This window comes from Ursus americanus, chromosome 27 (assembly GCF_024610735.1).
Source record: "Ursus americanus isolate L20-20 chromosome 27, mUrsAme1.1.p, whole genome shotgun sequence".
NCBI lineage: Eukaryota > Metazoa > Chordata > Mammalia > Carnivora > Ursidae > Ursus > Ursus americanus.
In genome coordinates this window covers 11,147,331-11,160,174 of record NC_142153.1, presented here as the reverse complement: position 1 = coordinate 11,160,174, position 12,844 = coordinate 11,147,331, and the positions used below count along the sequence as shown (strand labels likewise).

Below are 12,844 nucleotides of genomic sequence, written 5' to 3'. Positions count from 1 at the left end.
TTCATAAATTGCTTGTGTATGTCCATTTTCCATCAAGGTCTTTTTTTTTTTTACAAGATTTTATTTTTAAGTGGGGTGCCTGGGTGACTCAGTCAGCTAAGCGTTTGACTCTTGGTTTTGTTCGGCTCAGGTCATGATCTCATGGGTCATGGGATCGAGCCACACAATGGGCTCCACACTCAGCAGAAAGTCTCCTTGAAGATTCCCTCTGCCTCTCCCCCCACTTGCTCTCTCTGTCTCTCTAAAATAAATAAATAAATCTTTTTAAAAAAACATTTTATTTTTAAGTAATCTCTACACCCAACATGGGGCCTGAACTCACGACCCTGAGATGAAGAGTCACATGATCTACTGACTGAACTAGCCAGGCACCCCAAGGAATGTATTCTTTTTCTTGATGTCATATATGTTGCAAATCAACACGTGTGTGTGTGTGTGTGTGTGTGTGTGTGTGTGTGTGTGTTTACTTTGGAACCAAAAGCAAATACTATTGGCCAGAATTGGTGTTTCTTCATGATATTTAAACGACTCAATGTCCTATACCTCTTTGTGTCCCAATGAGCTACAAACATTCCTCATACAAAACATAAAGGAGGCTCAAAATTTATTGTGGATGATGACTGAAATGATACAGGAGTTTCTTGGAGCAAAAGTTTCCTAATTCCCGAAGGCTGCTTTCTAGAGAAGCCAGCCTGGCAAATTCTTGATATAATCTTGTAGAATTTAAGTACCAGAAGAAAGTTTAGATGATGATATATTTAATTCTGGACAACTTAAGAAAATTTAAGGGGGGCCTGGGTGGGTTAGTCAGTGAAGCAATCAACTCTTGATTTCGGCTCAAATCGTGATCTCGGGTCATGAGGTTGAGCCCCATGTTGGGCTCTACCCTGAGCATGGAGCCTGCTTAAGATTTTTTCTCTCCCTCTCTCTCCACGCCTCCCCCTACCACTCTCACATGCTCTGTCTCTCTCTCTAAAAATGAAAAAGAGAGAGAGAGAGAGAAGAAAAAATTTAAGATAATTTTTAAAAATTACATTAAGAAATTTAAGAAAAACATGACCAGCTGAAGAAAGTCTAGGGAATAGTAAAGTTTCCAGGTAAAAAAAGATCTTGAGAAAATTTTATTCCAACCTATCATTTATTAAATGAGCCCCCGAAAAAGGAAATGACTAGTCAAAGATACACATCTAGTTAGAATCTCACTGGTTACTCATGACATGAATGGACTTAAACTACAAAGTTAGACTCCAGTCTGGAAAGATGAAAGCCAATGAACACAGGATCTGGATAGGGTACATGTAGATATTCTTGAGGCTGAAGCATTTAAATTTGAGATCAACCAATGAAATACTACTTATATGCTTAATAGGCTCCTGCCTAAGAAAAGTTAGGAACACTTACATAGATGCACATAGATATTTGATTACCATTTTAAACAAAATGAAAGAACCAACCAAAAACTTTTACAAAAGTTATCTACAAGGGAGAAGAGGGTAGCATGGAGGGTACAGTAAAAAACAAACAAACAAACGTCTTTGAATACGCCTCGTTGTGTAGATCTGACTTTGGAACCATGTAAGTGTTTTACATAATCATAAAAGAAGAGTAAAGTAAAAAGTATTCTCTAAAAGCAACAGTGAAATAAAACAAATGAATTCAACTGTAGATTGAATTGATGGCATAACCACACAGAGGAACTATTCTAAGTGTCTTTAAAACAAGTAATTCAGGTATATATCCCCAGCAGGATATAGCCTAAGGACAAAAACTGTGCAAAAAAAATATTTTTAACTGTTTTTAGTAATCAGATCAGTACTGGTATTGGTATTATTGTTCAGAAGCTACTGTGTGGGTAGTGTCAGTTAAAGCAAGTAATTATATTGATGTTGTCAAAAACTGGGATTTGGGGCATGAGAGCAAGGAGATCGTAAGGAGACATAAAATTAATGGGGTCGGTAAAAACAATGAAGTTCTGAATTGTGCTTGGAATACCAGTATGCACTTAATGTATTTCATGTTACTGAAAAAGCTTGGAAATGATGACCAATCCAGCAGCAATGAACACTTTAAGAGCCCAGATTATGGTGTTATAAATATTTTTATCTGCTAAAAGTGATTACAGCTCCTTTGAGAAATGACTGATTGCAGGTCTGGGACAGAAGATGTTCAAAATTTTCCTGGAACATCTTGTCATGCCAGAAAGCAGAGAAGCTACAGAGTACAAGGGATATATCAAAAGATCTCAGAAACTAACTTGAATTGGCTCCTACAGGTAAAAGAAGGGACATTTCTAATATCAATAAGGGTCATGTTTGCAGTGGAATTAAACATGTAAAATAGGCTTAAACCCATAAATTCATAACAGTTTTTTAAATACCTCATCAATCACCTTTAGAGAATGCTAGTATAATAACTCATTGATCTAAACACTGGTAAATGGTGAGACAGAATCAAGCATTAATTCTGCCTTTCCTATATAAAATGCAGCTCACATTCATCAAATCACGGTGAGAGAAAATTCCTATTTGTAAAAGTATTTTAGCTAAAAAATGAATGAATAACATTAGACTTAGAATATCACCATTCTGCAATACTAATGAATTAATGGGGCTAGGCAATGATGGTCAATAAGTACTAACATCACAGAAAAGCAACTAGGATCATGTGCTTCCTGATAAAACACACCACCACCACCTATAAAGTGACCTTACTAAGACAAAGAATAATAACCATAAACCTGAATCTGCTCAAGCCTCTAATCTTAAATTCTGTTTTTCAAGAAATACAGGGTGACAGAGAAACAGTTACATGATAGTACAGGAATGGAATCAGGAAAATTCAGTCCGTGGGAAACCCTACAGGACAAAAGACCCAGTTCTTCGATTTTAAAAAATCACAAGATTAGAAAAAAACAAAACAACAACAAAACAAACATGGAAGAAGAAACTATAAAAACTTAAAAGACAAAATAACTGTTCCACATATCTATGCTTGTGTAATAAATCACTCCATAACAGCATTTCATTTGCTCATAAATTGGTAATAAGGGAGGGGCTTAGCAGGACAGTTTATCACTGCTTCATTCAATCAGCTGGGATGGCTTGAAGGTTGGAGGCTGGAATCATCACATGTCCAGCGGTTGATACTGGCTGTCAGTGGGATGTCCAATAGGGCCGGGGTCAAAAGACCCACACATGACCCTCAGTGAGCCTGCTTGGATTGTCCGCAGACCGATGGCTTGGGTTCCAAAAGCAAGAGTCCTAGAGATTGAGAAAACCTGGTTGAATAAATTCTATTTTCATGCTAACGCACCATTGGGAATGGTTAGGATGCGCCACCCACATGCACTGAGGGTTCTTCTAGAGTTCTTCTTACACTGAGGCTAGAAGCCCTTTAAAAGCTAAGGACAAAAAGAGGGGTCCTAAGACCTAAGAGAAGAACCTGCATCTGTGGGGAAGCACAGGGACTCAAGATAAATCCATCTGTAAGCAACAGGAGCTAGCTCCACTTGCTCCTTGAACTTGCTTGCAATCCTCCTCACTTATGAGGAGACAGAGGCTCTGCCTCCTAGCCTAAGAATCACAATCTACGGGAAAGGTACTATTTATTTTCCAGGCAGGAACCCACTAGTCTTGGCAGACAGGCTTTGGGATCTGAAGCCCAACCCCATGAGGCTGATCATTTGTCTGCTTGCCCTGTAAGAACCGTCTTCACGGAATGAAAGGAAGCTTGCTTGCACTGTATTTGCCCAAATCCTTGCACTAAATCCTGCACAAACAGAGCTCAATTCAGCACCAATGTGTGATAATGTGTATAAAGTGTTGCCAATCAGGGGTACCAAAACTCTGGGATCCAAAGTTTTATTGGGGGTCAATCACCTAGGCATGCAGTGCCCGTGTAACTGACCTTAACCACTCAATCTCCGGCCCCCAGAGGTCAAGCATGTCTCAAGATCTTGGGCATACAAAGCCACTTTTATCAAGCAGGATACTCCAAGGGCTCAGAGTTCATTTCCCAGGAACCAGTCAAGGGCCAGTCCCAAAGACCTTTGAGATGTACACAGTTTGAGCAAGCGAGTCCTCCTGAGTTAACCATTTACTGACACTCATCTAACACATATTACATGTCACCTTTTTTTTTTAAGATTTTATTTATTTGACAGAGAGAGAGAGCACAGGAGTTGAGGGGTGAGAGGGAGAAGCAGACTCCCCACGGAGCAGAGAGACCAACGCGGGGCTCCATCCCAGGACCCTGGGATCATGACCTGAGCCGAAGGCAGATGCTTAAACCACTGAGCCACCCAGGTGTCCCATGTTACCTTTTATTCTTAACTACATTTTTACCATGTAAGTTGTGTCTCCCCAGCTATGGTGGAGGCCACCAAAAGAGGAGCAACTGTCTTAACTTTTAGTATCTTGGGGGCTCTCAGAGTTCCATATATTAGCAGATGCCCAATAAAAAATCATATCTTATGATCCTGCCAGTAACCCTTGCTCAGGTTGCTCTCTGCCTGGGATACCCTTCTAGATCCCTTCTACCTATTATCACTATTATCACTACTCCTAGCCATCCATCAATACCCAAACCAATTTGTAGTTCCTTGTGAGATCTTCCCCAACCGTTCTGGCCCATGTTAAGGTTTTTCTTCTCTAAATTCTTGACATATTTACTGTCCATATAATCTATGTGACTTTTCATTATATTCAACCTTGAAATATTACTTAACTTTTCTTTGGACGAAGTCTCATCTCCCAACTAGACTGTAAGCTTCTGGAGAAAAAGGACTGGATCGTACCTGGTTTTTTGCCTTCCCTTTGATGCCCAGATGCTATGATCTGAATGTTTGTGTCCCCTCAAAAGTCGTATGTTGAAACCTAATTGCCAATGTGATGGTGTTTGGATGCGGTTAGATCATGGAGGCAGAGCCCTCATGATTCGATTAGTGCCCTTATAAAAGAAGCCCTAGGGAGATCCCCTGCTTCTTCCACAGTGTTATGTTACAGTTACAAGGCGCTGTTTATGAACCAGAAGGAGGGCCGTCACCAGACCCTGAATTTGTTGGTATTTTGGCATAGCAGCCCCAACAAACTGAGGCACCAGATCAGGGCCTTAATATAGTAGGTGTTCAATAAATATGAGGTGGTCATTGAAGATAGACATTCACTTCTACTCTGGGCCTTTTTCACCTCTCTTTGCTGAGGCCAGACCAATGCTTCATAAACAGGTGGAAAGAGAGAGTGCTTTGCAGAGAAATGAATTGCAGCAATGAAAACTCAGCACGGAATTTTTGCAAAGATTAAAGCTTTTTATTCCGACCAGGAGTCATCGATTTTTTTGAAGATGTTACTCCGAGCCCTTGGTGGAGAGGACAGCCTCATGGATGCTTTGAGTGATATAATCTATGTTGTAGGCATTGATACAGGTGAAGTTGATGCGACCATTCTTGGGGAGGTAGATATGCTTTTTCTTGACCAGGTATTCCACCTGTTGGGCTGGTGATAATCCCAGGGTCTGAGTTAGTAAACTCCCCTCTAGCCCAGGGTGGGTTACAGGGGATAGGAAGTGTCAGCATTTCTGGGGATCCAGAAGGGTCTTTAAAGCAACTCTACTCCTCTTGAATCCAACTCTGAGGTGAAGCTAGGGACTGGTCACCCGGTCAAAGAAAGTTCAATGTTTAAATATAACCCCAAGGTCAGAAAAGGGGGAGCTACCCCCTCCTAGACACTTACAGTTGAGTCCCAGATAGCTATGGGGCCCATTCTGGTCTGTGATGTGATCCCAGGAGCCAGGGGTTCCCAGGAGCCGGAGCTTCTCCTTCACCTTTTCCTTAATCAGCATGATGTTCTCTACAAGCCCTTTCAGACTCTGCTTCCTGCCAAAGAAAAAACAGCAAGAAATTAAAGCATGTGGTTCCCCTGCTGTCAACCTCCTTATTGCCATTGCACTCTTCTTGCCTTCAAAAGCCCACCACGGTGACTGAGGGCACACCAGTGGAGCCCAGGACCTGGTTACCAATGGGAGAGGAGGTTCAGCCCATTTTAATTTAAGCAAGCCAAGTAGGCTTGCAGGCCAATTTTGCCCGAGTAGCAAGTCCTTGATGCTGCCTAGTCTTCTGCAATCTGGAAGAGTTCAAATAATTCATTAGACTGTGTCCAAAAAGAATGTCCTATTGCCCACTCCCGCAAGGCAAGGCAAGGCAACCTCTGGCACAGCCCCTGCTGTTGGTACACAATGAGTCCTCAGCGAATGTTGATGAATGAGTGGAGTCAAGGAGGCAATGGGGCAGGAAGAATCCTGTGAATGGGAAGTCTATACGTATGTCTAGATTCTCTGCCATCCCTTCCTGCCCCCACCCTTTGCCCTTACCATTCTTCCTGAAGAGCAGGGTTACAGAGGATGGAGGTGATAATGCGAGCACCCGTAGTAGGAGGGTTTAGCCACAGGGCCTGGGTGAGTTTCATCAGTTGGGAGAGGACGCATAGCAGGAGCTGGTTGTTGAGTGCCACCACGACCAGGATCCCTACTCCTTCATCTGCGGCATTGGGACAGACAGCCCCTCAGTCTCTGTCTCTATTACCAGGGCCTTCCCTTATGACTTTACCTCCAACCTTGCAGAAGAGAGGGTTGGACTACCAGGTCCTCCTCCCAGCCTAGCCAAGAAGGTATCCAGGCCCCAGGAAGTTGCCAGAAGCTCTTCTTCCAGAAAAAGTAGCTAGAAGTAAGACTCTCAAAGATGGAAAGCACTTGAAAGATCACTAAGCCCTCCCCGTCATTTTACAGCTGAGGAAACAGAGGCCCAAAGGGGCAAAATGATTTGACTGGAGTCAGTCTTGGGGCGCCTGTGTGACTCAATCAGTTAAGTGTCTGACTCTTGATTTTGGCTCAGGTCTTGATCTCATGAGATCAAGCCTCTTGAGCTTCTCTGTCTCCTTCTTCCTCTCCTCCCTCTTGCCTTCTCTAAAAAATAAACAAACAAATAAACAAATAAATAAATAAATACATTTTTTAAAAAGAACTGGAGTCAGTTTTAGTAGCTAGTTTTAGGAACTGAGCTGAGACAATACCACAGAACCTGACTCGTAGCTCAGAGCTCTTCTCTTCTGCCTCCATGGTGCTCTCTCTGGAGGCCTTCGCTCTGTCCAGAGAGTAGGAGATAACAAGCACATCGTTTGTGCTGTGGCTACGGCACCACTTCAGCACGAGGCCTTCCCTTCCCCTTCTGCCCATATCATACCATAGATGCCAAAAGTCTTGGACAGAGACTGGCTGCAGAAGAACTCAAAGTCTTGAGACACAAAGTACTGTAAGAATCCAGTATCTTCTTCCAAGTCCCCGGTGGACAGACCTTGATTGGGAATGTCAAAAAATGGGAATATCTGCTTGCTCTGTAGGAGAAAGGAGGATGGGAAAAGGATGAAGTTGGTGGAGGAGATGGTAGATGGCGAGAGGGAGGAAAGTCGGGCGGATGTTGGGCTCACCTTCATCCTGGCCATCAGTCTTGCCCACTGATTTTGTGTCAAGTTGCAGTCACCAATGTTCCCAATCACAAAGATACAGCCATGCGGGGCCTGCTGCAGGTAGACACTGTCTCATCAGGCACTTCCCCTACCAAGTGGGAGGGGCACCAGGGCATATGGAGGAGAAGTCATCCTCCATGTTGATTCCTACACTAAAGGACCAGGCAAATCCAAGCCTGGGAAAGGCCTTTCATGACAACGGGGGTGGAGGGGACAAAAGGAAAATGAAACTGCAATCAGGTCTGGGGAGAAGTTTCTGAGTGGGGCCCCTCTACCTCCACCACATCGAGGAGCACGTTGGGGTCCATGCACAGCTGCTTGGAGTCCCAGAAGGAGTATTCACAAACTGTAAAGCCCATGTCCTGGAAGACGAGTCCGTAGGGTTCTGTGGGAACACAGCCCCCTCCAGCTGGTACAGAGGAAATGGAGGCAGCCGTGCCAGAGCATGGGTCTGAGGGTCACTGACGGAAGGTGGGACGAAAACAGGAAAAGGACAAGCATACTTGGCTTGTCCACCATCTTGCTCATGACAGAGAGCGAGAAGGGCAACACTCAAGATTACAAATGGGGTGGGACCCAGGAACAGGAGAGGGACCTTCTGTCACCCCCATTTTGCCTAATACTCACCTTTTTTAGAAGAAATAATGTAAACTATTTGAGAATCTTTACGCCAGATTTTGAGGAACTGGGCCCCAAGTTGGAAGGCACCGTTGTCACCAACCGTGTGCACACCCCCTACCTGCCAGCAGAAAATAAACAGAAGGCACTCTTTAAAAGAGTAATTGTGATGCTGGTATGCCTCAGATTCAGATGAATTCTTTCTGGAAAGAGCTTGTACATCAGCAGGGTGGGCCGATGCAAACCACAGGGGCTTCAGGCTCTGATCCTGCCTCTGCCCTCCACTGACTAAGTCTCTGGACTCTGAGTTTCAGGGTCCCCTCTGTCAAGGCCAGGAACCCTCCAAGGCCCCTCTCTGGTGAAGGACTGTGCAGCCCCAGAGCTCCACTCCCTGTGTCTGGGTGAGTAAGCAAACGGCCCTTCCTCTCACCCTGTTCTCCACAATGACTTGGTTGTGCTTTCCGAAGAGGAGTTGCAGGGAGGCCTCAGTGAACGATTTCATGCCCTTCACTGGCATGTACTCGTAGTTCAGAGAGGGGTCCTGCGCGATCTGCAGTCGGATCTTGGGCACCACGGAAGACACCCAGGGATGGCCTTCTCTGGTCATGCAGACTGGGAGGGAAGCCACAGAGCGAGCTCTGGATGGCCGGCCTCGGGGCCTCCGAGTCAGGGCTCTGGCTCTCTTGGGGCTTTGGTAAGTTGCCTAGGAAAAGATAACTTCTCTCTTTTTTCCCTTCCCTTTTATAAAAACAATGTGCTGTGAGTGAATGTGTATAATTTTTTCTTTTTAAAGGAGACAGCTGAAGCTTATGCCATTGTTTTTTAAACCTGTGCCATTTTAAAGGGCAAACATGACATACCACGTGGGAGCTCTAGACCCGTGAGGCTAAACAAGGCAACCCCGAATGTCACAGTGGCAAGGGCTGGCTGCATTTCCGAAGGGTCGATTTGGGGAACCATTCTTAGTTCAAGAACAGAAAAGGAAGGGGAGGGGAGAAGGAAGAGGCTGAATGCCCATGCAGACCCCAAAGCATTGAGCTGGAGGGGAAGGTACATAGCTCTTACCAAATCCCTGGAAGCCCCCAGGTAAGGGCAAAGGGCTCAGAATGACCGACCCAGGACACTTTTTGCACTTTTCCCCACTGGGCAATTCTGTTAACAAGAACAGAGCCCTCCACTTGCAGAGGCTTGGCTATCTCCCGATTCCTCTGTGGCGGTGGCCCACTGTCCTCCTAGAGGCAATCAGGATATGAGTACTGTCTTGTAAGACTCCCCAACCACAAAGCATCTACCTCTAAAAGCCAGGAAAATCTTGTTAGGACAATCGTCTTGCTTGTAGGTCTTTAACAAGCTGCCTTCTAGCTTCTGGGCTAGGGGCACATCCATGAACACCGAAAGGGTAGGCATCACTGAAATACAGTACAGCCAAGCCTCCGCTGTTCCCCACTCCTGCTCCGAAGCCTTCCTCCAAGCCTGGCCCAGCCAGGCCTGCCTCTTCCCGGAACCCTGGCAGATCCAATGCAGAGACACCAGACAACTGGTTACCGGAGCAACAGAACCCCACAATTCCCAGTCTCTGTGGTGGCGATCCCCAAAGGCTATGGGAATAATCCACGGCAGTTGAGGAGGGTCCCCTGAGCGGGCAGAGATGGGGAAGGAGGGAGAGAGGACCTGGAATTCCCAGGCACCTCTCTCTAACTCACTGCCTTCTCGGGGCCCCAGTTGCCCAATCCAAAGTAGCAAGCCAGTCCTTGCAAGATAGGGCAAGACAGGTGCAGGAGCCCAGGAGCCAGGTGCAGAGGTGAAAACCTCAGACCCAGCATTTAGGCAAGTTGAGAGAGACATTAAAAAAAAACCACAAAACTTCTACTTTTGTTTTGCTAAGGGCCCCAGATTTTAAAAGGAATAGAAAGAAAGCACTGTTTCCTTCCATAGTTATTTTAAATAAAGAATCCTATGTTTAGAAACAGGATAATCTGCAACTCGGTAAGCCAATCCTATTTTCTCTCAGTTCTAGAGCCAAGACGGCTACATTTGTTAACCCTTTCAGCCGTGGCCGAGCAGCAAGTGTAGATGGTGGAAATCAAGGGCGCAAAGAGCCTGCCTCTGTAGGATCAGTCTTGCAATTTGCTTTCTCCTTTAATTTTTAAACATAACTTTGTAAGTGATTGTTGTCGACACTGCCGGCGTCTCTCGCAGATACCCTTTACCCGCCTGGCTTCCAGATCCAGCTCTCTGGAGAATAGCCCTTGGCTGACAGGGGTCAGCTCACCTGGAAACCACCTGGCAGTTTACACCCCCGCCAACAGGGGGCAGCCAATGACTCTGATCCAGGCGTACAAAAGGCCAGGCCTCCTTGTCTTGGGATATCTCTTGGCTCCACTTGCACAGCACAGCCTTCCCCCGTGCCCCCCAAATCAGGTCAAGGCTAGACTTGACCTGGGACCGCATCCTTGCCAGGCCTGTTTCCCCTTCACAGTTCTGCTTCCTTACTGGTTCCTCCTACAGCGTGCTCCCTCTGCAAATCCAGACCCCCAAATCCCTTTCTCAGGCTGTGCTTCCAGGGAACCTGCCTTGTGACAAATGATTATGAAAATCATCCCTCTTATCGTAGAACACTTTATTTTATTTTTTTTAAGATTTTATTTATTTATTTGACAGAGATAGAGACAGCCAGCGAGAGAGGGAACACAAGCAGGGGGAGTGGGAGAGGAAGAAGCAGGCTCCCAGTGGAGGAACCTGATGTGGGACTCGATCCCATAACGCCGGGATCACGCCCTGAGCCGAAGGCAGACGCTTAACCGCTGTGCCACCCAGGCGCCCCCGTAGAACACTTTAAAACCTCAAGAAACTATAATGAAGAACACCGATTTGCTACGAACAATCTACAACCACACTTATCAGTTTTGGTGCACCCCCTTCCAATGTCTCTCCTATGATGTTTATATTTTAAGACAACTGATATTAAATTATGATGTAATTGTCATCATACATTTTTCACTTCACATTTCAGTTGTGAGAATTTTAACATGTGCGCCAATCAGAATTGTTTCTGTTGCAAGTAAATAAGAAATCCAACCCAAGCTAGCTTGAGCAAGAGAGATCATTTATTGGTTCTATAACTGGGCAGGCCAGGGCACATCTGACTTCGATCACAGTTCAGTCCAGAGTGTCGACGTGTCGCCCGAGCTGCAGCTTCATTCCCTGTGATTTCCTTGGCTCTGCTCTGCTGGTTGCTTCAGCTTTGTTCTCCAGCCGACTCTGGGCACAGGAGCAAAAGTGAATGTAACGAGTGCAAAATGATACGCATTTGAAAGAAATTTACATCGCAGCTCTATTTGCAAATAAACGAAATGCCAATTACTAAAGGCATGTTTGAATTAATAATGGGACAGCCATATAATGGAATTCTATGCAGCTGTTAAAGGTAGCCCTCTGTGTACAGATGTGGAAAAATCTCCAAGATACCTCCTTAAGTAAAAACCAGGGAGCTGCAGAATAGAGAGCAAAGTGGAGGAACATTTGGGGGGGGTCAAGGGGGGGTGGAATAAGATACATTTGCATGTATATGCATGGAAAAATCTCTGGAAGAATATACTCCAGTAGCAGGTAACAGTGACCGCCTCTGGAAAGTAGAACTGGACGGCTGACGGACAAGGACAGGGAACAAGGCTGACTTGCTTTTCACTGTACCCCATTTTGTACTCGGGAAATGAGAAACCAAGCGCATAGATTTCCCATTCAAACACTGTGTTTATGTTTTCAAAAATGGCTGCAGCCTTTCCGGACATCACAGCCTTACAATCCAGAGGAAGGGAGAGCATCTCTTCTCTTAGGTCCCAGGAAGAACGAGGACGTTTGCTTCCCTGAAGCCCCCAGCCTCCTTTTTCCATTCTCTTGGCTGCAGTGAGTCACTGGCCCATCTCTGACCTTATCGTGGCTGAGGATGGGATACTCTAGTGAGTTTAAACCAACCACCTAGAGCTGAGGCTGGGGTGGCTCCCTCCCAGACCACACAATTCAGAAAGGACCGAAGGTTTCCCTAAAAGAGATCTCAAGTGTTCTTAAAAATGAAAATGGTGGCTGGGGGGGGGGAGGGGTGGTGGTGCTAAAAAGGCGGTCAGCAAGCTTTCACTGCATCATCCATTCCGAAGTCTTAAAAACCATCAGTTCTAATGCCTATTTTTATGTGTGTTGACCTGGTACTTCCCAATCCGTTAAACATCCAGGGTCGCTGTTGCTGTCTCAGCAGCAGTGGGGTGCAGGGAAGGTTTTTCTCTGGACTACCCCAGCCGATGCAGTGTGACAGCAGGGGGCAGTCATCACAAGGAGTTGGCTGGCTTGTGCCAGAGGCTCTGCCTGGGAGCTGATCAGCCGAACACTGGGAGTGGAGTGTCTTTGGCCCCAGGTTCCCATCTCTCAGCAGCCCAGGTACAAACATGGTTCAATTAACCAGAATAACCTGCCTTTTCCTACACAGTATGGACCACCAGCTGATCTTAGTCTTCCCCAGCTGTTCCTGACCATTCTTAGGACGTTCTTCTGTGACTTTGGGGAAAATTCTTTCACATTCATCCAGTCCTAGCCACCTCATCCACATCTGTTCCTTAGGATATCACCTGGGTTCAGCATTTCCCCCACTGCCGCGGGTACCCGGGACCACCCTGACAACTACAGGACATCCGCGTGGATGCCAGGGTCATTCTCCT

At 45.7% G+C, this 12,844-nt stretch overlaps 1 protein-coding gene across 1 annotated transcript; it reads right to left on the bottom strand.

Annotated features, from left to right (window-relative positions):
* Positions 1-5,343: 5,343 nt before the first annotated feature.
* Positions 5,344-9,542, bottom strand: GOT1L1 (glutamic-oxaloacetic transaminase 1 like 1). Its single transcript, XM_045779234.1, has 9 exons — positions 9,428-9,542; positions 8,566-8,747; positions 8,145-8,256; positions 7,793-7,902; positions 7,479-7,571; positions 7,235-7,385; positions 6,367-6,532; positions 5,730-5,872; positions 5,344-5,492 (listed from the first exon to the last, which is right to left on the bottom strand). The coding sequence occupies exons 1-9, from the start codon at positions 9,540-9,542 to the stop codon at positions 5,344-5,346; spliced, it is 1,221 nt and encodes a 406-aa protein (XP_045635190.1).
* Positions 9,543-12,844: the final 3,302 nt, after the last annotated feature.